The 25,924-nt window shown below is 43.5% G+C and overlaps 2 protein-coding genes across 2 annotated transcripts; one reads left to right on the top strand and one right to left on the bottom strand.

The window, feature by feature from the left end:
• Nucleotides 1–4,531: 4,531 nt before the first annotated feature.
• LOC108701718 (myosin regulatory light chain 2, skeletal muscle isoform type 2) lies at nt 4,532–8,535 on the top strand. The gene is made up of 7 exons (XM_018236715.2): nt 4,532–4,676; nt 5,937–6,032; nt 6,704–6,779; nt 7,023–7,127; nt 7,255–7,333; nt 8,000–8,048; nt 8,146–8,535. The coding sequence occupies exons 1-7, from the start codon at nt 4,674–4,676 to the stop codon at nt 8,248–8,250; spliced, it is 513 nt and encodes a 170-aa protein (XP_018092204.1). The 5' UTR covers nt 4,532–4,673; the 3' UTR covers nt 8,251–8,535.
• A 2,788-nt stretch (nt 8,536–11,323) lies between these two features.
• Nucleotides 11,324–24,535, bottom strand: qprt.L (quinolinate phosphoribosyltransferase L homeolog). The gene is made up of 5 exons (NM_001093324.2): nt 24,513–24,535; nt 22,529–22,827; nt 19,974–20,248; nt 19,138–19,269; nt 11,324–11,707 (listed from the first exon to the last, which is right to left on the bottom strand). Exons 2-5 carry the CDS (start codon nt 22,812–22,814, stop codon nt 11,492–11,494), a joined length of 909 nt encoding a protein of 302 aa, NP_001086793.2. The 5' UTR covers nt 22,815–22,827; nt 24,513–24,535; the 3' UTR covers nt 11,324–11,491.
• Nucleotides 24,536–25,924: the final 1,389 nt, after the last annotated feature.

Here is a 25,924-nt window from a genome sequence, read left to right as displayed (position 1 = left end):
GGCACCACCTCTGCCTACTCTACCTGCTATCCCACAGTCACACTCCCTTCCCAGAGACTATTATCCACTGTTACTATAGGCACCATCCAGGGCCGGCCTTAGGCCAATTGGACCAATTGGGCCCAATTGGGCCCCGCACCTCTGGGGGGCCCCGCACCACAGGGCAGCACAGATAATATTTCCCTCAGCACATGATGCTGCCTGGCCTGCCCCCAACTTTGAGAGTCCAGCCCATCCCCACATCCATAGGTCTAGCCTGCCCCCAACTCTCATAGGCCCAGCTTTCCTCCAACCTTGATAGGCCCTGCCTGCCCCCAATCCAACCAAGCCTGCTCCCAAGCTGAATCGGCCCAGCCCCAAACTAATTGGCCCAGTCCACTCTCCTATTTCCTCCCTCTCTCTCTTACCCTGTGTGCCCCTATTATGTTACCTTGTCTGCCCCTTTCCTTTCTATTTTGTGCCTGTATGCCCTTATTTTCCTAAATACTTGGTGTGTCAGTAGCCAGCAACACTTTGTCTAGGGGCCCCGCCAACATGGTCCCAATTGGGCCCCACATGTGATAGGACCAGCCCTGGCACCATCTCTCCCTACTATATCTGCTATCCCACAGTCACACTCCCTTCCCATAGACTATTATCCACTGTTACTATAGGCACCATCTCTCCCTACTATATCTGCTATCCCACAGTCACACTCCCTTCCCAGAGACTATTATCCACTGTTACTATAGGCACCATCTCTCCCTACTATACCTGCTATCCCACAGTCACACTCCCTTCCCAGAGACTATCATCCCACTGTTACTATAGGCACCACCTCTCCCTACTCTACCTGCTATCCCACAGTCACACTCCCTTCCCAGAGACTATTATCCACTGTTACTATAGGCACCATCTCTCCCTACTATATCTGCTATCCCACAGTCACACTCCCTTCCCAGAGACTATTATCCACTGTTACTATAGGCACCATCTCTCCCTACTATACCTGCTATCCCACAGTCACACTCCCTTCCCAGAGACTATTATCCACTGTTACTATAGGCCCCATCTCTCCTTACTATACCTGCTATCCCACAGCCACACTCCCTTCCCAGAGACTATTATCCACTGTTACTATAGGAACCATCTCTCCCTACTATACCTGCTATCCCACAGTCACACTCCCTTCCCAGAGACTATTATCCACTGTTACTATAGGCACCATCTCTCCCTACTATACCTGCTATCCCACAGTCACACTCCCTTCCCAGAGACTATTATCCACTGTTACTATAGACACCATCTCTCCCTACTATACCTGCTATCCCACAGTCACACTCCCTTCCCAGAGACTATTATCCCACTGTTACTAAAGACACCATCTCTCCCTACTATACCTGCTATCCCACAGTCACACTCCCTTCCCAGAGACTATTATCCCACTGTTACTATAGGCACCATCTATCCCTACTATACCTGCTATCCCACAGTCACAGTCCCTTCCCAGAGACTATTATCCCCATTGTTACTATAGGCACCACCTCTCCCTACTCTACCTGCTATCCTACAGTCACACTCCCTTCCCAGAGACTATTATCCCACTGTTACTATAGGCACCGTCTCTCCCCACTATACCTGTTATCCCACAGTCACACTCCCTTCCCAGAGACTATTATCCCACTGTTACTATAGGCACCATCTCTCCCTACTATACCTGCTATCCCACAGTCACACTCCCTTCCCAGAGACTATCATCCCACTGTTACTATAGGCACCATCTCTCCCTACTATACCTGCTATCCCACAGTCACACTCCCTTCCCAGAGACTATTATCCCACTGTTACTATAGGCACCACCTCTCCCTACTCTACCTGCTATCCCACAGTCACACTCCCTTCCCAGAGACTATTATCCACTGTTACTATAGGCACCATCTCTCCCTACTATACCTGCTATCCCACAGTCACACTCCCTTCCCAGAGACTATCATCCCACTGTTACTATAGGCACCATCTCTCCCTACTATACCTGCTATCCCACAGTCACACTCCCTTCCCAGAGACAATTATCCACTGTTACTATAGGCACCATCTCTCCCTACTATACCTGCTATCCCACAGTCACACTCCCTTCCCAGAGACTATCATCCCACTGTTACTATAGGCACCACCTCTCCCTACTCTACCTGCTATCCCACAGTCACACTCCCTTCCCAGAGACTATTATCCACTGTTACTATAGGCACCATCTCTCCCTACTATATCTGCTATCCCACAGTCACACTCCCTTCCCAGAGACTATTATCCACTGTTACTATAGGCACCATCTCTCCCTACTATACCTGCTAACCCACAGTCACACTCCCTTCCCAGAGACTATCATCCCACTGTTACTATAGGCACCACCTCTCCCTACTCTACCTGCTATCCCACAGTCACACTCCCTTCCCAGAGACTATTATCCACTGTTACTATAGCACCATCTCTCCCTACTATATCTGCTATCCCACAGTCACACTCCCTTCCCAGAGACTATTATCCACTGTTACTATAGGCACCATCTCTCCCTACTATATCTGCTATCCCACAGTCACACTCCCTTCCCAGAGACTATTATCCACTGTTACTATAGGCACCATCTCTCCCTACTATATCTGCTATCCCACAGTCACACTCCCTTCCCAGAGACTATTATCCACTGTTACTATAGGCACCATCTCTCCCTACTATATCTGCTATCCCACAGTCACACTCCCTTCCCAGAGACTATTATCCCACTGTTACTATAGGCACCATCTCTCCCTACTATACCTGCTATCCCACAGTCACACTCCCTTCCCAGAGACTATTATCCCATTGTTACTATAGGCACCATCTCTCCCTACTATACCTGCTATCCCACAGTCACACTCCCTTCCCAGAGACTATTATCCACTGTTACTATAGGCACCATCTCTCCCTACTATACCTGCTATCCCACAGTCACACTCCCTTCCCAGAGGACTATTATCCACTGTTACTATAGACACCATCTCTCCCTACTATACCTGCTATCCCACAGTCACACTCCCTTCCCAGAGACTATTATCCACTGTTACTATAGACACCATCTCTCCCTACTATACCTGCTATCCCACAGTCACACTCCCTTCCCAGAGACTATTATCCCACTGTTACTATAGGCACCACCTCTCCCTACTCTACCTGCTATCTCACACACAATCCCTACTATAGAATTTGCTTTGCTGCACAATAAAAACATCTTTGCTGAACTAGTAGGCATTTTATACACTGGCTTAGAAAAGCAACTCCTCTACTCCATGGAGCTACACTGCTAGGCACGGCATCGGCCTGTATGCAGAGGGTTTTGGCTGAAAACACATTGCATTTTTTGGGCTGAAATAGACTCAGTGTGGCTGTATTAGGGCCAATACTGCGCTTATCAGTGTAGCTTCAAGTAGAAGATTCATTTTTCTTAACCTGTGTGCAAAAGCAGACGGAGAAAAGTGGATTTTCTGCATAGTGAGCCCTTAGCCTTAAGCGAATGCCACACATAATATATTTCGGCCTGTGGATAATTGCAGGATGGGAATCTGCTCCTTTGGCGAGAATTAGCTACTTCTTTGGCTGCACCCGGATCCATTGAGTTGGCCTTTGTGCAGACAAACACAGTGAATGTCAATACAGTTTGTATTTCGGTGCTGAAATCCATTGCTTATGCCTGCACCTGAGCTGACACAATGGATCCACGTTCAGGAAAGAATGGGACTAATTCTCGTTATAGGAGCGGATTCTTGGCCTGAGTTTATCTCCAGACTCAGATCTACTGTGTAATGTGTGACGCTAGCCTTAACCTTTCCCACAGTCTATCAATCAGTGGCGTAACTAGATATTACTGGGCTCCACAGCAAATTATTTTTCAGGCCTCCAAAATGTCTAGAGGTTGACCTGTTTTACCAATATTTATTGATATTGTATATGAATTAAGGCCTCTATACCTACTGGGCCCCCCTGCAGCCACAGGATCTGCTCCCTCTGTAGTTATCAACCCACATCTGTGGCTTTGCAAATAGAAGGTTTTCTACTGGAGAAAATATAGATATATGAATATATTGTGTTTGATCTCTTTTTGGGGAGACTGTACTGCTCTAAATCTTCATTATTTTTCACCTATGGATTCAAGATAAGCCAAGGCCCTGGCTTTTAGCCGCCTAAAACAACTCAATAAACTTGCCTGTTGGTTGTTATCTTATCTATTTAATACACCTTCTCTGATCGCTATGATAGCTACAGAGCCCCCTTATTTCTCTCTCATTTATCAAACTCCTTGGCCTAATTCATTTCTCCTTTCTTCCCATCTCCCCTCCACCCTTCTCTCCCTCCTCCTGGTCAGGCCCCCCACTTGCCTATCAGCGCTTCACATCCGAGTCCAGCAGCTGTTCCCTTCTCTCCTTGTGTGTCCAAGAAAGGAGTCAGAAGACGCCTTGAGGATCCACATCTATTTCGGTCAGGACAATTTTGTCCCTGGTTCCTCCCCTCTCCTCCCTTCTCCTTGCAGCCAAAGTTGAGGATGAGGCTAAAGTTAGAAGCTGCGTCTTGTGGCGGAGGGGTATAAAATCCCACCCTGTGGACCTCCTTCCTATGTCACTCTCTTCTTCTGACCAGGACAAGCACCAAGCTCAACCGAGGACATGGTGAGTGCTAGGGAGTCATAGTTCTTAGACTGCTGCATTGGCCCCAGCATGTGAGGATGGCAGTGTCTGGATCCTGAGAGGATGGGGAACCTTATCATTGCAACCGGATTATAAGAGGGAAGTGTAAAAATCAAGGAGTGAACAAGAGGTGGAACGATGAGAGAGAAAAGGAAGATATTCCCTACTTATACCTTATACTTGTAACTCCTTTGGTGGTAAGTGGGTAGAGCTCAGTGGGCGCACAGCTCTGCTTCTCTGCATATTAGAACTCATACATAAAGATGTCACCCATGGTGTTTAGCAACTTTTCAATGGTTTCAATATGGTTTTCATTGTTTCCAATGTGGTAAGTCTTCTGGGTTTGGACTCTTTGTACCCACTGGAAACCTATTTAAACTAAAATACAAGAACCAGTTACTAATCTCCATGGTTGATATTACTCTTAAGAGTTTGAGCTTTCATACTGATTACTATGGGAGATGCTTGGTCAGTAGACGGTCACCTGGTGTCTGGTGAATTAAAGCAAGCAATATGGAAGCTTTTAAGCACATTATTCAGAGAAAGAGTATTCTGTGAGCTCACTGAGCTATGTCCACACTAATTACACATTGTGCATGTTTCTCATTAGCAGAAAAGTAACTGTGATAACGGAGAAGTGGGAGGCAAAGATGGAAGAGACCCACATTTATTCCACTTTATGACCGTAGGATGCTTTCGAGAAATGTACCCTATTGGGCTTTCTCAAAGAAAAGTGGAATAACTGTGGGCTCATCTGTATATGTATAAGAGTCAGCAGGAGAAAAAGGGGGTAAGAGAATGGGAATACCAGATTGATTTTAGAGGGGGATTGTTATGAAAGACATATTTAACATTAGGTGAGAATGTATTATAAATTTCCTCAAAAATGCAACCCAATTCCATTGCATGAGCTTAATAGTTTTCATAATGTTTTTTTCACCTTTGGATAAATATGCCCCCAGGGAGTGTGTGCACTGAATTGGCACAGGTGATGTCTGTACCAGGCTGGATTTGAGAAAATTCTTTATCTAGCTGCCTAAATTCTGCATTTAGAACCCTACATTGCCCTACTCTCGCCCTAGTTACTGAGCTATCACAAGTGCTATATATATATATATATTATAAATATACCCTCTAAATCTATTTTGTAGCCCCCCCCAACCCTTTCCCAAGTTATTACAATGACTATGTCCCCTGAATCTACTCTTTCCTCCACTTATGTTTGCTCTCTTCTGACCACAGGCACCAGCAAAGAAGGCCAAGAGAAGGGCAGCAGAAGGTGGATCTTCCAATGTGCTGTCCATGTTTGACCAAACCCAGATCCAGGAGTTTAAGGAGGTGAGTGCACTATGGGAGTGTGGTTACTTCTCATATACAGAACTGTAAGGGTGGGGGGTACTATAATACACAGTACTATAGGAGTTTGCTTACCTATGAGTAGCATTACCTATGATATACAGTTCTCTAGGAGTGGGGTTACCTATGATACACATTACTATAGATGTAGAGTTACATATGATACACAGTAATGCAATAGCAGGGTTACCTATAATGCACTGTACTAAAGCAGTAGGGTTACCTTTAAATAGAAGGATAGGAGCCAACACATGAGTAGGATTACCTTGTAAAAGAGCCATGCCTGGGCTTATTCCCTTGCTGCAGTCCTGTATACTAAGAAGCATCATATAATTCCATGAGACTGCTGGTTCTCTCCAGTGGATCCTTCCCATTCAGCAGAAAACGAGAGAGAAGGGAACAGGTGTGGGCTGAGTGCGGGGGTGTGACCTGAGCCAAATATAGAGCCACTCTGGGCAGATGGGCAACGTGTCAGGCACAGTCAGGGACCCCCGCTGCCTACAGAGACAAATCATGAGTGATAGGAACAAAGGGATGGGAGCAAATACCGGGAGATTTTGCAAGGAACAAATGATTATTCTAGCATTTGCTTTGCACCATGTTTTATTCTCAGTGTCTCATGTCCCATGTCCTTCTCTCTGTCCGACCCACAGGCTTTCACAGTGATTGATCAGAACAGAGATGGCATCATTGACAAGGAAGACCTGAGGGACACATTCGCAGCTATGGGTGAGTATTTGCCAGCGATGGAACATTTATTCTGCATAAGATACACAATACCAACAGTCAGTCAATCCTCAAACAATAATGGGTTTGTGCGCCTTCTTACAGACAAAGATTACATTCAAAACCCAAACTCAAAGATATAGTCCATCTTGTACAGGTTACTCCATAATTCCCTGTAGAGTCTTGTGTCTCTAGAGAGGCAGGTGTGTCCCCCATCCTTCCTGATGTAGCTTCTGATCTCTCCAGGCCGCCTGAACGTGAAGAATGAAGAGTTGGACGAGATGGTCAAAGAAGCATCTGGACCCATCAACTTCACAGTCTTCCTGACCATGTTCGGAGAGAAGCTCAAAGGTAAGGATCTTATTTCAGCTTAGCAGCACCACCTCTAAATAGCAGTGGCACAGTCTTCCCAAACCCACCCTACTTTTCCCAACCTTCAAGCCTCAAAGCTAAGTGTCTGCCTCATTCTTCCTTTTAGGTGCTGATGCTGAAGACGTTATCACTGGGGCATTCAAGGTGCTTGATCCTGAGGCCAAAGGTTCCATCAAGAAGCAATTGTAAGTACCCACACATAAGATACGTGCTAACACCCTATTCCACTAATCTCTTTTTATCATTTCATCAAACATGCCTTGTCCTACTAAACCATTTGATTAACCTTGCTCCTCATAATTATATCTTTCATATTACTCTACAAATATCACCACCTCTTATATAATCCAACACCCCATTATCAGTCCTCAATATTACCCTCTTTATATAATCACTGCTTGTCCTCACCCCTAATGCAATTACCTCTTTCTGTAGCCTCCCTATATCCCACCAACACCAATCTTATTTCCACCTCCTTTTCATACCACTCATTTCCTCATGGCTTTCATACAACTTACCAGCTGATTGACTGCTAAGGATTATAAGCAGGGCACCCAATGAAAGGGGTATAGGTGGTACAACAACTATAGGGAGCTCTGTAAACTAATATTTGGTAGGCAAGAGAGAAGAAGCCCCATGTGTGACATTTCTATGGGTCCCCTAGTGGGAAATGTTTCTGATGGTGGCCCTGTTCTGCTGCCATTTGTTTCACACAACTCCTTGTAACTTCTCTAATATCCTTATCCACTATTCCTTGTAAAATCCTTTTCTCACTCTTCCTCTCTTTCTTTACTTATGTTCAGACCTCCTTTTATTCTGCCTCATCTTTCTTATTTTCTTTTTCCTTCCAGCCTTGAGGAACTCCTGACCACACAGTGTGACAGATTCACCCCAGAGGAGGTGCGGGTCAATACTGAATACCCTGGCAGGGTTTGGTGGGCATTTTTCTATCTATATCAGTCCTTCCCTAACTAATATTTTTCTCTTTGACTTACAGATCAAGAACATGTGGACAGCTTTCCCCCCTGATGTTGCTGGCAATGTAGACTACAAGAACATCTGTTATGTCATCACCCACGGAGAGGACAAAGACCAGGAATAAACAGGTCCAATCTTGCCCTCCTGATGGAAGGTGCACCCTCACGCCCAGCACCAACCTTGCTGTATATTGCGTCTTATTTTATAAACTCATCCCATCAGAGACACAACTGTAATTTATTTCTTCTAGGGGTGGTCTGAAAGGGGGACCCCCATCTGTTGTTCTTGACCCCTTTCTTGCAGTCCCCTTTCCCTCCTTTTACCCTCCCTCACATTTTGCTCTTTGATGTCTTAAACTGGAACTCTGGAGCCCTCAAGGGAAGAAAAATAAAGTCAACTTTTTATTCAAGATATTGAAGGAATTTATTTGAATTTCATGATTTGAAATTTCAATTTAGTTTAATTTTCATACCTTTCTGCAAAGTGGCACAAATGGGCCTCATTTGCTCACATTTGGTTGATACCACCCCTCTCACTGCTTTAAAATGGTATGGCTCTTGTTGGTCCTTCTAATAGCATTGGGTTAATATTAGTTATAGGATATAAATGCCTTGCCTTTGTTGGTTAGTGAGTGCACCAGTTTGAAGGGAGGACAGGTAGGGGACACAGGTTACATCCATGGGGGCCCAGTTAATATTTAGTGTCAGGGCACACCAATGGGCTGCCTATAGGGGGTCCAATAGAACCAAATGGGTGAAGGAGAGTTGACTGCCGCACTAAGGGCTACCAGGTACATAAGAAACTTCCAAATATTAAAGTAATATTCCATGACCTATGGCCACTGCTCATTGTACAACCCATGCTACTAACGCTCCTGTACTGTAGACTCAGTTCACCATGCAGTGACTAACTCGAGGCAAAAAGGTTTACTAGTGTCACACTAGTTAGTAAAACATGGGTCATACATAAGGTGGTCCAACAAGTTCGAACACCTATTAGCGAACGAAAGGAAATAAAAAGTACAAATTTTACCCATTCTATGCAAATGCACATGGTTACAAACAATATATATATATATATATATCTCACAGGGTTAATGCTTGCATGTCTCTAGGATGTATAGGAAAACAGCCAAATGTTTTATACTTGGTGCATTAAATGGGATCATATTGATCCCCATTGCAGGCACTGTCCCTCCCCTCTGCGGAAAGTAAAAGCCGAAGAAATCCCTTGTCGACTTTAATAAGTAGAACAATGTCTTTTATAATGTATTTATTTATTTATACTAATTACACGCGTCTATTGCGGCAGGAACTGAACTGTTATTATGGTACAAGCCAGGGATCGATTTTCTATACTGACCCAGAGGAAAGGCAGGGTAAAATATGGGGGTTCCGGGTACGGAGACGGGAGGGGTCCCAATTATTTGTGTATTGTGGCCCTGATATTTCTTTGCTGTCCCTGGAGAACCTGTTGGGCCACAGGGCCAGGAAGAAGTGCAATACCATGGCCTGCCTGAAATTGCTCCGTTTAGGGCTTGGACAGATTAGAATATCACAGCAATCATGACTTTAAATTCACTTTAAGACATATTTTTCTCAAGTGCTGTTACTGGAAACCACTTCAGTACAGTGTGATCAGCTGCCATTGCTTGAATTCCTTAGAGGGAGACTTGTAACTGTCACCAAGCTGTCGCTTTCCTTCACTTTAACATCCATCCCCGTCTCAGTCCCATGTTTAGTAACAAAACACATTAGCACTGCTAAAACTTGTCCATGCAGAGCCGCTCTCTTTAAAGGACAAGGAAAGGTTAAATCACAGGAAGGTATGTCAGTTTCTTACTTGACCATTGATCAAATATATTAACTTTCTGGCCCTGGCTCATCATGCATCTCTCTCAGCCCTGGGCATTTGGATGCTTATTTGTGCTCTGGGTACCCCTGGAACTAGAGCAGGGTGACTGTTACCCCAATGTTTCTATATATCTGTAACCTTGTTATGAGCTAAGGGGGCCCAGCCTGAAGGTCAGTTACGGTGAGATTTGGGGTGAGTGCTTATTTGTGCCCTGGGTACCCCTGGAACTATAGCAGGGTGACTGTTACCCCAATGTTTCTATATATCTGTAACCTTGTTATGAACTAAGGGGGCCCAGTCTGAAGGTCGGTTAGGGTGAGATTTGGGGTGAGTGTTTATTTGTGCCCTGGGTACCCCTGGAACTAGAGCAGGGTGACTGTTACCCCAATGTTTCTATATATCTGTAACCTTGTTATGAGCTAAGGGGGCCCAGCCTGAAGGTCAGTTAGGGGGAGATTTGGGGTGAGTGTTTATTTGTACCCTGGGTACCCCTGGAACTATAGCAGGGTGACTGTTACCCCAATGTTTCTATATATCTGTAACCTTGTTATGAGCTAAGGGGGCCCAGCCTGAAGGTCAGTTACGGTGAGATTTGGGGTGAGTGCTTATTTGTGCCCTGGGTACCCCTGGAACTATAGCAGGGTGACTGTTACCCCAATGTTTCTTTATATCTGTAACCTTGTTATGAGCTAAGGGGGCCCAGCCTGAAGGTCAGTTAGGGGGAGATTTGTGGTGAGTGTTTATTTGTGCCCTGGGTACCCCTGGAACTAGAGCAGGGTGACTGTTACCCCAATGTTTCTATATATCTGTAACCTTGTTATGAACTAAGGGGGCCCAGCCTGAAGGTCAGTTAGGGGGAGATTTGGGGTGAGTGCTTATTTGTGCTCTGGGTACCCCTGGAACTAGAGCAGGGTGACTGTTACCCCAATGTTTCTATATATCTGTAACCTTGTTATGAACTAAGGGGGCCCAGCCTGAAGGTCAGTTAGGGTGAGATTTGGGGTGAGTGTTTATTTGTACCCTGGGTATGCCTGGAACTATAGCAGGGCGACTGTTACACCAATGTTTCTATATATCTGTAACCTTATTATGAGCTAAGGGGCTAAGCCTGAAGGTCAGTTAGGGGGAGAGATTTGGGGTGAGTGCTTAATTGTACCCTGGGTACCCCTGGAACTATAACAGGGTGACTTTAACCCCAATGCTTCTATATATCTGTAACCTTGTTATGAGCTAAGGGGGTCAGTCTGAAGGCCAGTTAGGGGGAGATTTGCAGTGTTTATATATATGGTATATATCAATTCACGCGGGTGACAAAAGCCACCGGGAGGAAGTTACAAAACAAAAGAATTTCTTGTGTTTATTATAATTTTTAGCATTTGTGCACATTGCTTAGTGGTTGCATTTTATTTTACATATCGCTCCCTTTATTGTGTTCTAGTGTCTTCTTAAAATAGGAATGAGAAATAAAGTATGATCAAAGCATCAACATGTACGTAGCTAGAGTCCGTGGCTTAGAGGCTAGAGTCCGTGTCTCTCCTACAGAGACCGTGGCTGAGTTTCAATGAGAAGTCAATGCTGGGTGATCCCTGGGTGAGACATCCCATCGACACCATGTCCACATGAGCTCCCAGAAACTGGTGCAAGTTGGTAAGTGTGACCCCCCCACTGGCCTCTATCACAACGGACGGATAACTGGATTTCACGGCAAGTGCAACAGCATGGAGCGACTGCAAGAGAGACAGAGACAATATTAGAGAATTGCAAAGGTCTCTATCATCTTTATGATTTAGTAAAGAAAAAATGTGTTAGAAAAGCTGATTTACTGTAAAAAAAAAAAAAGAATGAATTTTATTGCTTGCATAAAACTATACAGTATTTCCTAGCAACCCTATGAGTGGTAGGGTGTTATTTCGATCTCTATATTTCTAGAATTGGAGACGTTAAAATGACTTGCAACACTGCAGCATGTAAAGGCGATAACATAATCAAGTAGATGGGAGGAAGGGAGCTAAATAGGAAAATCCTGATCTTAAAGGGATCCTGTCATCGGAAAACGTGTTTTTTTCAAAACGCATCAGTTAATAGTGCTACTCCAGCAGAATTCTGCACTGAAATCCATTTCTCAAAAGAGCAAACAGTTTTTTTTATATTCAATTTTGAAATCTGACATGGGGCTAGACATTTTGTCAGTTTCCCAGCTGCCCCTGGTCATGTGACTTGTGCCTGCACTTCAGGAGAGAAATGCTTTCTGGCAGGCTGCTGTTTTTCCTTCTCAATGTAACTGAATGTGTCTCAGTGGGACATGGGTTTTTACTATTGAGTGTTGTTCTTAGATCTACCAGGCAGCTGTTATCTTGTGTTAGGGAGCTGGTATCTGGTTACCTTCTCATTGTTCTTTTGTTTGGCTGCTGGGGGGTAAAGGGGGTGGGTGATATCACTCCAACTTGCAGTACAGCAGTAAAGAGTGATTGAAGTTTATCAGAGCACAAGTCACATGACTTGGGCAGCTGGGAAATTGACAAAATGTCTAGCCCCATGTCAGATTTCAAAATTAAATATAAAAAAATCTGTTTGCTCTTTTGAGAAATGGATTTCAGTGCAGAATTCTGCTGGAGCAGCTCTATTAACTGATTCATTTTGAAAAAAAAAACAATTTCCCATGACAGTATCCCTTTAAAGTACCCAATCAAAACGCTTGGATGAGACACATTCTGATGCCCAATCCAGTTCATGTATTCATTTCTCATTTTTCCAGATTAATATACAGAGAGAAATTTCCAGTTTCTAACGAGGGTTTGCTTTACTGTAAATGCTGAAATGCATTAACAAGGGCTATTCTGCCCGACGAGCCTTATTGAGCATGACTATGTTTATGGATGGGGGCAGCCATATTGGTCACTCTGATAATAATGAGATGATGCAAAAATGCCGCCTCTTATGGCCAAACTGTCATAAATATAGTGGAATACTTGCTATACAAGCAGTATAAACGCCCCCTAATCACTGCAATACCCTTGTATAACTGAAGGGAAAGCACCCCATCCTATATATGCGATATATTTGTTTCTATCTGTAATTAGATACCTTAGGAGGTAGTTCACTTATAAATTAACTTTTAGAAAGATGTAGCCAGCAATATTCTGAGACAATTTGCAAATGGTCTTCATTTAAAGAAAAAAAAAATAGTTTTTTGCTCAGTAGCTCTCCAGTTTGGAATTTTAGCAGCTATCTGGTTGCTATGGTCCATTATATCCTAGCAACCAGGAAATGGGTTGAATAATAGGCTGAGAGATGAACAGGAGAGAGTCCAAATGGAAAGATATGGAATGAGACGTAACAATAACAAGAAAACTGTAACATCACAGAGCAAGGGTCGGTGACCCTCCCCTCCAGAACTAGATAGCATTTTAAATTGTAAGCTGGAAGAGGGAAAACAGTTTTTTTAAAAAAAAAACTATAAAAATGAAGACCAAGTGACAAGCTGCTAAGAACTGGGACATTCTATAATATAATAATTGTTAATTTATAGGCTGAAATGCCCCTTGAAATTTGAACTCACCATGTTCTTTTAAATTAAGTAGTGTCCACCTAATCTTCCAACTTAAAGGGGTGGTTCACCTTTAAGTTCACTTTTAGTATGTTGCACAATGGTTGCTTTTCAGCAACTTTTCAATTGGCCTTCATTATTTCTTTTTTATAGAATTACTTTCCTTCTTCCTGACTCATTTAACCTTTCAAATGGGGGTCACTGACCCCATCTAAAAAACAAATGCTCTGTAAGGCTACCAATGTATTGTTATTGCTACTTTTTATTACTCATCTTCCTATTCAGGCCTCTCCTATTCATATTCCAGTCTCTTATTAAAAACAATGCACGGTTGCTACGGTAATTTGGAAGCTAGCAACCACATTGCTGAAACTGGAGGGCTGAATAAAAAACTACCCAAAAACCACAAATAACCAAAAAATAAAAAAAACAATTGCAAATCGTCTCAGAATATCATTTTCTATATCATACTAAAAGATAATTAAAAAGTGACCAACCCCTTAAAGTCACAGGTGAAATGCCCATGAATTTTTAACTGAGTTCCTTCAAATAAAGTAGTGTTTTCAGAATCTTTCATTAAAGCACCCAATAACCCCCTGGGGACCCCTGTATCTAACAAGGAGAATATTTTCTTGTGTAGGAGTAAATCCTTTCTTTTAGCCCAAATGTTGACTCATGTGCTGTAACTTCTCAGGGTACCAAATGGCAGAGAGTAAAATAGAGACACGCTGTGGCTTTTAACCCTGGAGACGTGAGATTTGCCAGCTGTCTATTTCAGCCACTTGTGTCTCACATGTGAGAATTGCACAGCATTATACTTAAAGGACAAGGAAAGTTAAACTAAAGAAGTAGCTAGAAATGTTGTACATGATGTTTTGTGCTTCTGTACCAGCCCAAGGCAACCACAGCCCTTTAGCAGTAAAGATCTGTGTCTCCAAAGATGCCCCAGTAGCTCCCCATCTTCTTTTCTGCTGATTCACTGCACATGCTCTGTGCTGCTGTCACTTACTGAGCTTAGGGAGCCACTCACAATATACAGTACACATAGAATAGAAATGTCACAATATAAGGCTGATTAGTAATTAATACAGATAATTACTACATGGCAGCATAGAAACCAGTGCAATTAGCATCAGAATTTAATAATCAGCAAACCTGTAGCATCAGCTTATATTACAGGGGAAGCTCATTTTCTGATGGATAATTAGTGACGAGCCCTAAGCTTAGCTTCTCAACAGCCAATCAGAGCCCACTGAGCATGTGAGTGTCACAGACACTTTCCAAGATGGTGACCCCCTGTGACAAGTTTGAAGTCCTGGATCATTGCTGCTATTGACAAGCTGAAACTTTAGCCTCGTGCAATAAGTTCAGTGTATAAAATATGGCAGTTTTAGCTATATTAATTTTTAGGGTTTAGTTCTCCTTTAAGGCCCCAATACATGGGCTGATAAAAGCTGCCGACAGACCGAGTCGGCCAAATGGTGATCGGTCAGGGAAAAAAATCCTGTCGGATCAAAGCCGCATCTTTTCGTTGATGCGGTCCTGCAATCCGACCGCCCGTATCGGATCCATTATGGTATTATGGGCCCTAGGGCCCACGATTGAATCAGCCCGATATCAGCGACATTGCCAAACAAGCAGATCTCTATGTTTATGGCCACCTTCAAGGTGGCCAAAGACGCACAGATAATATCGTACAAAACTAAATTTCGTACGATATTCGATGCGTGTACGGTGGGAAACGAGCTGACCGATATCAGCAGAAGACTTGGATATCACTTGTAAATACGTGAGCAGCTGCGGTTCACCACAAACACCATATTTGGACACTTTGTATTGGAATAATAAATACTCGTTACACATCGCAAGATTATTGACATTGTTTCCATCCCCAAGTTAGCGAGTAGAATGTATTACGTTTATTATATGCTGGTTTCATACATTGGTTGTTAATGGAACCTTATTCTGTGTTACTTTATTTCCCACAAATCTTCACTCCTACGTATTTGGTGTCTCCCACCAGTGACGTATTATGACGCCATCGCACCTCCTTTCCCCCCATTGGATAATTGTATAGAGGCTGCTTACGTCGAGTGTGGCTAGAATTACATTTTTTTGGGTAAAAAAAAATTAATTTGGGTTTTTTTCTTGCATGCGTCAAAGATATAAATTTTACCCAAAAAAATGTATTTCTAGCCACACTTGACGTAAGCAGCCTCTATACAATTATCCCCCATTCTGAAGGGATTGAGGCAGTTCGCAATATTTTGGATAGCGCAGCCAACTACGATGGTCCACCGGTGGATTTTATTTGTGAACTTCTGCCTCCGTCTTTAAAATACAACTATTTCTGTTTTGAAAAAAATTATTATTTGCAGAAAGAAGGCACAGCCTTGGGAGCAGCCATGGCACCTGCCTATGCAAATTGTTACATGTCATTGTATGAAAACAAATATATTATGCCTAAGTATCGTTCTTATATTTTAATGTATCATCGCTACATAGACGAGATTTTCCTTGTGTGGACAGGGTGACCTAAATTCCCTACATAATATGGTGGATGATTTGAACAGTCTCAATACCCCTGTACGCTTTACTCTTTCGATTGGCCCAAGTGAGATACAATTTCTGGACGTGTCAGTTTCGTAGCTTAAACTATAGCCTGTTCCGTAAACCAACGTACAGGAATAAAATTCTTCATCAGAATAGCTTTCATCCTCCCTCAATTAAGGACAGTGTCCCCTTTTCCCAATTTCTTCGAACCATCCGCAATAACTGTAATGCCACAAATTATGAGATTCAGCTTACACAAACACACAATCGCTTCCTGGGGCTATCGTTCTAAAAAATTGATTGAGGCAAAAAAAACAAGGCCCTGACTCATGTCCCTAAAACGAAATCAGATAGTGACCAGGATCCTAAAAGGAAGGTGATTACCTCCCAATACGGTACCGGTTCCCCTGTTATTAGTCACATTATAGGCAAAAACTGGCCTATTTTGAAAAGTGACAACAGTCTCCCAAGGACTTTGAAATAAAAACCAATATGGGGCTATAAAAGAGGTAGGATGCCAACAGATCCAGTAGATTGTTACAATGTTTCACCGTTCTTATTTGCCCCATTGAAACATGGGGAAACATGTTGACAGGTAGAAATTCCCATCACCCACGCACAGGCAAATATAGAAATAAGACACAGAATAACATGTACTACAACACATGTGATTTATATATTAATTTGTCCTTGTGGGTTGACATATGTGGGCAAAACCCAGAGCTCGTTACGTGAACGCATGGGTAACCACAGGTCAGCATTACGTGCTGCAAATGAAAATAAACAAACTGATATCCCCCTTTACAAACACTACTTAGAGAAAGGCCATGGTCCACCCACCTTTCGCTTTATGGGGATTGATACTATTCCTAACTTTCGCCGTGGTGGCGATCGTTGCCGCATGCTATTACATATAGAAACCTTTTGGATACAAAAATTAAACATAGGGTTTAAATGAATATTGTTCGTTCTTGCCTTTTTTTAGATGAACGTTAATACTTGTTTTTAAAAAAGAATGTTTTTGTATATTTCTTAATCCGTTTATTTTTGGCTACTGTTTTTTTGTGTTTTACCACTAGGTGGCAGTATTTATCTGCAACTGCACAAGGATTTCGGGGATAATTGATCGGACTGTTGTTATCACCTGTCTGGGGGGAGTATACCTATGAGTCTATAAATTTGTTACTTTCACCAGTGTTTTGTAATCTTGATAAAGACCCAACTGAGGATCGAAACGTCGATTCTAATAAAGAATCGACTCTAATAAAGTGCAACAGCATTTTTGTAAATTTCTATAAAATACTACTGTTATATATATAAGGAAAACCGGCAGGATTCCCTTGATTGACACATCGATCGGCCCATCGCCTATCGCCACGTCATAGCCCCACCCCTGATGTCATTGAGACGCCCATCTGCATCACGGTCCACCCCCTGAGGTCATGGCCCCGCCCCCTGTCCGGTCTCCACCGTTTTAAAAGGTTTCAACCCTATTTATGTCCCTTTTACTCAATCCAGAGAGCAGTGTAGGACTTGGACACCAGGGGCCAACCCAAAAACCTTACATCAGGGGCCCACCAGAAGCTTTAGACCAGGGGCCCACTCTCAGAACTATTTTTCTATCTCTTCTCAATGAACCTTTCTTCTCCTAGTCTTTACACACTATAATCTATTATTCCATCTATTTAGCCACTTTGTTCTCATATAAATAGTGAATGACCATGAAATAGGCCAAAAGTTTAGCAGCATGAGGGGCCACTGACACCTGGGCCCATCGGGACTTTTCCTGGTGTCCCGGTGGGCCAGTCTGACACTGGCTGTAGTAGTCATAAACAGGAAGATCTGCCAGATATTAGTTAAAGGACCAGTCACATACATTTTTAAAAAAAAAAAAAAAAGTTTATATATAACGAAGAAAAAACATCAAGACATATTTTTATTAAGAAATAACTTACTGATACTCCACTTGGGCTCCTCTACAGAAAAGGCAACAGGGCAACAATCTATCGAACGGTGCTCTATTTCTCCTGCCTCCCTTCTATAGAGATAGCCAGGGAGGAGAAATCGATGGCCGCACGATTAGGGTTGCCACCTTTCTGGACAAAAATACCAGCCTTCCTATATATTTATATTTTTTCCCTATTAATAACATGGGGATCATCCATCATTTTTACCGGCCTGGCCGCTAAAATACAGGCCAGATGGCAACCCTACGCACGATGGATCGTCGCCCTGACGCCTTGTCGGAAGAGGAGGGCAAGTGGCGTATCGGTAAGTTATTTCTTAATAAAGGCTTTGCGATTTTAAAGTTAAATATGTCTTGGTGGGTTTTTTTTTGTTATATACAAACAAATTGTTTTTTTATTTTTTTAAAAATTATGTAGGTATGGACTGAGAATTAAAATAGGCCCTGGCATTTCAGGTACACAGAGGCCCAATCAGCCCCCACCAGCCCACTAAATACTGACTTTCTATGGCACCTTATAGTAGCCCCTATGGCATTTGCCAGACAGATTGCCAGTCCAGGTCTGCTTGTAAGATACAAACTTGGTCTGAATAGGCTGAATTGGCACCTTTACTTTGCAGCATGTTAGAGCAACCTCTAGTGGTGAGACTGCAGACCTGCAGCTGTAAGAAAACCCCAATTCCCATAGTTCCCTGTTACTGCGAATACGATCACATCCAGAAATACAATAGTAGAAGACTTAGGGCCATGACTAACAGGGAGATTTGCGTCGCTGCGATAAAATCGCACAACAGCGGGCGACAAATCTCCCAAAAATGCTCCTACACTTGCAATATTTGAAACGACAGTGACAAAACCTACGACAAGTCGCCCGAAGTTTCCCCACGAGGCAACTTGGGGCGGGTTTAGAAGAACAAAGCGACGCGTGGGTTTTACCACCAGCAATTTCAATCGTTGCCAGTGAAGAAGCATTTTTGGGAGATGTGTCGCCCGCAGTCCTGCATTTTTATTACGGGTGACAAATCTCGCGGTCGGCCATCACAAACAAACAGGACAGACTGCAGAGCCTCTATTTGAAAGCTATTCAGTACCTCAGGGGTTAGGTTATCCAGCATGACAATATCCGCTCCTGCTGCAGCAGCATCTAATGCTTCTTCCAGGGATCTGCATTCAACTTCCACCTTCAAAGTTTTCCCAGCGAGAGCGCGAACACCATCAAGGGCCTGAGGATCAGAAAAAAACATGTTTCTGCCCCATTTCTTACAATACAGTCTTTGCAGTGAATGGGGCGGGGGGAAACAATAAACAAATATATATTTTTTAAGGGGTGGTTTACCTTTAAATTAACTTTTAGTATGTTATAGAATGGCTGTTTCTAACACTTTTCAGTTGGTCTTCACTATTTATTTTTTTATAGTTTTTGAATTATTTGCCTTTTCCTTCTGACTCTTTCCAGCTTTCAAAAGGGGGGTCACTGACCCCATCTAAAAAACAAATGCTCTGTAAGGCTACAAATGTATTGTTATTGCTTCTTTTTATTACTCATCTTTCTATACAGGCCTCTCCTATTCATATTCCAGTCTCTTATTCAAATCAATGCATGGTTGCTAAGGTAATTTGGACCCTAGCAACCAGAGTGTTGAAATAGCAAACGTGAGCTGCTGAATAAAAAGCTAAATATCTCAGAATATCACTCTCTACATCGTACTAAAAGTTAACTCAAAGGTGAACAACCCCTTTAGATTGGCGACTGTCCAGTGCTGAGATATACGACAGGAAGGAGACTGTAGAGCTTACAATCTAAGCAGGTGAACCATAAGGTTACATTTGAGGACTCTTTTAAAAAAGGGGGTAAGAAATGCCCTTTTAAGCATTTTTTGGGGAATTCAATAAACCCAAACTACCTATTTGTGAGTTATTTCCTCACCTCTTTGACTCCTCCCATGGCCCAGACATGGTTGTCCTTTAACATGACCAGATCAGTGGTCCCATATCTATGAGTGCCAGCTCCTCCCACCAACAGTCCATACTTCTCAGGCAGGCGGAACCCGGGAGTGGTCTTCCTTGTCCCGGTGACCTGCCCTGGCCACCCTACGGCTTTTGCTTTCTGAGCCGCCTCCCTCGCTACAGTAGCCACTCCGCTGATACGAGACAGAGCATTCAAGGCAGGGCGTTCCGCCAGCAGTAGGTCATTCACACGACCTGGAAATAAATGAAACAATTGTATGTTGGTGAACTTTACAGACCCACAGATTCCTGTTGTTCTGATATTTCCCCAAATGACTGAAACAACAGAAAGATGGCCATACCAAATATGACCATCTTAAAGCATACCTCCCAACATTTTGGAAATAATAAGAGGGACAAAAAAGTTGTGCAGTGCCACGAATTGTTTTGACCACGCCCATTTCTGTGGCCACACCCCTAATTACCATGTTCATTTTACGAAATTTGGCAGGTTATGACAGTTTGAACATATTTTAGTGTTTTTCTTCCAGTTATTACAGTTTTGCTAATGAAGGTGAATTGCCATTTAAACTGAGTCTAACTTCTCACAAGAGACCTGTTATCTTATATTGTTACAATTACTTATTTGCTTATCTCAAAATTGCTACAAAAGTATCTTATTTGCAGCTGTGGCTGTTCTGGGCTCTCTGCCAAAAGCCAATTAAGTTAGAAACATTGTTTCTTTTTCTGCCTGTTCAATGCCGAGAAAATCGGGACTTTCCAGTACAAACGAGGGACTGCGGGTTGAGCTGTCAAAAGAGGGACTGTCCCTCTAAAAACAGGACAGTTGGGAGGTATGCTTAAAGGGATACCGTCATGGGAAAAAATATTTTTTTTAAAACACATCAGTAATAGTGCTACTCCAGCAGAATTCTGCACTGAATCCATTTCTCAAAAGAGCAAACAGATTTTTTTATATTTAATTTTGAAATCTGACATGGGGCTAGACATATTGTCAGTTTCCCAGCTGCCCCCAGTCGTGTGACTTGTGCTCTGATAAACTTCTTTACTGCTGTACTGCAAGTTGGAGTGATATTACCCCCCCCCCCCCAGCAGCCTAACAACAGAACAATGGGAAGGTAACCAGATAACAGCTCCCTAACACAAGATTACAGCTGCCTGGTAGATCTAAGAACAACACTCTATAGTAAAATCCATGTCCCACTGAGATAAATTCAGTTACATTGAGTAGGTGAAACAACAGCCTGTCAGAAAGCAGTTCCATCCCAAAGTGTTGTCTCTTTCTGAAAGCACATGACCAGGCAAAATGACCTGAGATGCACCACACCAATATTTCAACTAAAAAAATACACTTGCTGGTTCAGGAATAAAATTTTATAATGTCGAGTGAATTATTTGCAATGTAAACAGTGTCATTTAGAAATAAAAACAATGACAGAATCCCGTTAGGCTATCTATCGGCCTGCGGGCCTATTATTTGGAAAATATACATTATACGGGCAAGGGCACACGCTAAGATTCGGGGAGATTTAGTCACCCGGTGACAAAGTGCCTCTTCTTCAGACAACTAATCTCCCCGAACTTCCTCCCTGCCGACCAGAATCGAAATGGCTGGTGGGATGGAACTTGGACCGATTTGTTTTCCGAAGTTGCCTCACCAGGAAACTTCGGGCGTCTTTGGAAAACAAACCGCTCCCAGTACCATCCCGCAGGCGATTTAGATTCTAGTCGATAGGGAGGCAGATTAGTCGCCCGAAGAAGAAGCGGTTTGTCACTGTGTGACTAATCTCCCCCGGCAGCTTTGTGTGCCCCCGCGTCTGTATTTGGCCGCCTTTAATCCTCACTAGAGCTGTAACACAGAGCAGCAAATTAGAGCTTTGCTATCATTTTCTAGCATCAGCCTAATAAAACTGATTGCAATTTAAAGAAACAGTAAGAGCAAAAAATTAAACTGTTTTAAAGTAATAAAAATATAATGTACTGTTGCCCTGCACTGGTAAAATGGATGTATTTGCTTCAGAAACACTACTATAGTTCATATAAACAAGCTGCTGTGTAGCCATGTTGCGGAAATTGAAAAAAGTCTATATGGCACAGGTTAAGGGTAGTGGCAGACAGGTCTGACGTTGCCTCACTAGGAAACTTCGGACGACTTCGGCAATCCGAATCGATTTATATCCCATCCCGCTGGCGATTCGTTTTCATGCCAGCTGGAAGGCATTTCGGGGAGATTAGTCGCCTGAAGAAGACAATATTTGTCACTATGCAATTAATCTCCCCATCTGCCACTACCCTAAATAGTGGATAACAGATAACACCATTATGTTCTAAAGAGCTTATCTGCTATCTGCTGTGTAACCTGAGTCTTTTCTCCTTTGAATGACTGCCCCCATTGCTACACAGCAGCTTGTTTATAAAAACAACGGTAGTGTTTAACCAGTGCAGGGCAACACTGGATTCTATTTTTATTACTTTAAAACAATTTAATTGTTTGTCCCTGGTAATGAAAGTCACCTCTGACAGTAGCCACCCTTGTGACTGGTTCCAGCCATTCTCCATCGCTGTGATCCCATTGGACAGTGCATCCAGCTTCCTCACATACCGCTTGGAAGAATGGGCCCCCTGCCAGCATGCCTGCAGATTTGCATAGTAGCACCGCCTCTTCCTGTCCACCTGGATTACGGCGGGAAGCTGCCCAACCAGCAATATCTAACCAGGGCGCATCCTCGGCCAACCAGTCACGAGCAAACTGCTGCAGACGAGGTCGGGGCAAAAGAGTGGTGAAATCACGGCAGTCCATCATTGTAGTTACTCTGCAAGAGAAGAGGAGAGCAAACATACAGGACAATGTTATCTCTGGAGGACTTTTGTCAAGAACTCTCAGTGCAAACTCTAAAGTTATGGTACAGGGATGTTTTCCACTTCCAGACGAAAACAAACGCCCATCCCCCAGCCTTTAGGCTTGTTAAAAATAAAAGCATATTGTGTGCACAAAGCAGGAATTTCAAGATACAAATATGAGACCTGTTATCCAGAATGCTTGGGATTTTCCGGATAAGGGGGTCAGTCGGCCCTCATGCTACTAAACATTTGGCCTATTTCATGGCCATTCTCTATTTCTATGAAAACAAAGAGGCTAAATAGATGGATTAATGGATTATAGTAATGTAAAGAAAAGAGACTAGGAGAATAGAGTGAGGAGAAGAAAATAGTACTGAGAGTGGGCCCCTGGTCTAACGTTTTTGGGTGGGCCCCTGGTGTGCCAGTCTGACACTGCTATGGGTGATGGCCTTTCCATAATTCGGGGTTTTCTGGATAACTGGATAACGGATCCCATACCTGTATCTGAATTTTTGCAATATTATTTTACCCGAAACTTACCTACATATGCCAACATATGAGTTTGATAAGCCCATGGCCCATTACACCCCAACGTTGCTCTGCCCAATGCTGACGCTTTTATGATGCTTTTAATTTTTGAGGTTATTAGACCTTATCCTCCGTGTCCCATAGCCCAAATTTCCTCCAAAAAGTGCATTACATTGGCCACTGTGCCCCAGCAGACCAACATGCCCCTAATAAGGAACTTTGCTCTGCTGTTTTACAGATACAGAACCCCAGCTACACCTTCAACTCTTCCAGACAAAGCAGTTACAGAGACATTACTGTAAAGTTAGCTAAGCAATGGCATTCTAGTAGTGATGAGCAAAATTTTTCGCTAAGTTTTGAAGTGAAAATGAAACCCATAGACTCTAATGGGTGAAAAAATTGTTGCCCATAGACTTCCATGAATTTTGCAGAATTTTCACCATTTCGCAAATTTTCGGTGAAGCTAAACTGGTGAGATTGCAGCATCCCAGCTGCACTGTAGATTCCACCCCACTGTGCTGGACAAAGTATTCCTAGAAACAACAGTCGAGGTTACAGACAGTATACTACACTCAGCAGGGCAGTTATAGAGGAGCACAGGCACAGCTACACGGTATATACATTAAATCAGTAATAAAGGTCAACCTGCCCTGTAACTTTGTGCAAAACTGACTTAGATATAGAAAAATAGACCTGGAGTAAATCCAGCATTTGGGGCCTAGTAGGTATAGGTGGCCCCATGAGTAGGGTTTCCATCTGGCCAGTATTTTACCGGCCTGACCAGTAAAAATAATGCTGGACCCCAATTTTATTAAAAGGGAAAAAATTTAAATATACAGGAAGTCGGGTAATTTTTTCCAAAAAGGTGGCAACCCTACCCATGAGGCCTAAATAAACAGCAATTTCAACATACGGTATATTGGTAAAACAGAACAGCTTCTGGATATGTTGGGAGCCCTAAAATTAATTTACTGTGGGGCCCAGTATCAGTTACGCCACTGGGTCCAAACAGCCCCCCACCAACCCAAAAATGACTGACTGTCTATGGCATCTTAGAGCAGCCCCGCTGTCATTTGCCACAATCCACATATTGCCAGTCTGCTCCCAAAAATCCGCCATGTTCCCTTACCTGTGTGAGTTGTTGTTCTGCTTCTTTCTCTTACAATCCCTGATCTATTTCTACCCCGCTCATCCCTGTTATCAGAGAATACACAGAAGATTACACATTCACCCGGGGAAGGGGTCAGAGTTCAGAGGTGACTCACCACTTAAAAAGGTCAGTAAATAGGTTATTATATAGTTCAACTGGGAGATCAAGAAGTGCCAGTGCTACTTTTTATTGCTCTATATCAACCCAAAAGGGCACCTCTTCAGTACCGTCACTAGAGGGGGCGGGCCCTGCCCCCTCCGTACGGCCGCATTTTCAGTGGCGCACGGGCTGCCAGGGGGGCCCTGAGGGGGTGCTGGCCCTGGCCCGCTCGCACCCCCTTCTCCGCCAGTAGTTCCGCCACTGCGCCTCTTATTCCTCTATAATCTCTTTATAGAAAATAAACTAAAGCAGCTCTTTATGTACCCCTTAGGCCAGGGCCAGACGATGCCGGATCTCCGACTGCGTTTTTCTGCAGGTGGAGTCCGCTGCCCCGCAACGAATCCGCTCCTGGTTTGCCTGCACTCGGAAGCATTGTGTCTTTATGCACCAGAGCCAAGACAATGGGGCAGAATTACTAAAGGGCAAAGTGGCAGTCGCAAGCAAAAATTCACCAGAAATCCATTTCGCAGGGACATCCCCAATTCACTAACAGGCGCAGACGACAATTCGCTAGCGAAAGAGACCATCGCTAGCGTTCATTTGCACTCCATCGCCAGGCGACTTTTCGCTCAGGCGAATGATGGTTACCTCTTTTGCCAGAGTTGACTTCGCCACCTCAGACCAGGCGAAGTGATAAAATGCAGCTACATCTTCCTCAATCTTATGTCACTTACATCATATCCTGTCTGCTGAAAATGCATTAAAGTTGAAAAAACGCTGGCGACTTTTCCTTTTTTTAAGTGTGATTGCCTGCAAAAGTCTCAGCTTTCTTGGGTTAACATTTTTCCCCCTGACACTTGAGGGGCATGGAACATTCATTTTATTGTGGGCGGTGGCGGAACTACTGGGGGAGCAGGGGGTGCGAGTGGGCCAGGGCCCGCACCCCCTCAGGGCCCCCTGGCAGTCCGTTCGCCGCTGAAAATGCGGCCAAATGCGGCCATATGGGAGAGGGCGGGGCCCGGCTGCGCGTCACGCACCAGGGCCTGCCTCCCTCTAGGATCGATACTGAGCGTGGGCCCGTGTGTAAGGCATTATATAATCTCTTTTGATTTTATGAAGGTTCTTTTTTGTAATCAAAAGTGGCCACTTCAAGCATTTGCACCAACATCTTTAATAAAGACTTCCACACAATCTACCCGCCTATTTAAATTGACCTAAGTGTAAGATCACAAGCGACTTTTCGCTAGGCACAAACGCTAGCGAATCTTCGATATGAAATGTTCGCACTGAAG

The sequence above is a fragment of the Xenopus laevis genome, chromosome 9_10L (genome assembly GCF_017654675.1).
Source record: "Xenopus laevis strain J_2021 chromosome 9_10L, Xenopus_laevis_v10.1, whole genome shotgun sequence".
Lineage (NCBI taxonomy): Eukaryota > Metazoa > Chordata > Amphibia > Anura > Pipidae > Xenopus > Xenopus laevis.
Note: the sequence above shows the minus strand (reverse complement) of the source record. Positions and strands in the feature narration are given on the sequence as shown.

Bases quoted from the DNA above. Each gene is read 5' to 3' on its own strand.
- LOC108701718 (XM_018236715.2), top strand. The intron at 6,780-7,022 runs GTGAGTATTTGC...TGATCTCTCCAG, and splicing joins GGACACATTCGCAGCTATGG to GCCGCCTGAACGTGAAGAAT. The intron at 7,334-7,999 runs GTAAGTACCCAC...TTTTCCTTCCAG, and splicing joins GGTTCCATCAAGAAGCAATT to CCTTGAGGAACTCCTGACCA.
- qprt.L (NM_001093324.2), bottom strand. From the start codon at position 22,814: ATGGACTGCCGTGATTTCACCACTCTTTTGCCCCGACCTCGTCTGCAG. The intron at 19,270-19,973 runs GTGAGGAAATAA...TCTGATCCTCAG, and splicing joins CCATGGGAGGAGTCAAAGAG to GCCCTTGATGGTGTTCGCGC. The intron at 11,708-19,137 runs GTACTGAATAGC...TCTCTCTTGCAG, and splicing joins TGGATAACCTAACCCCTGAG to TCGCTCCATGCTGTTGCACT.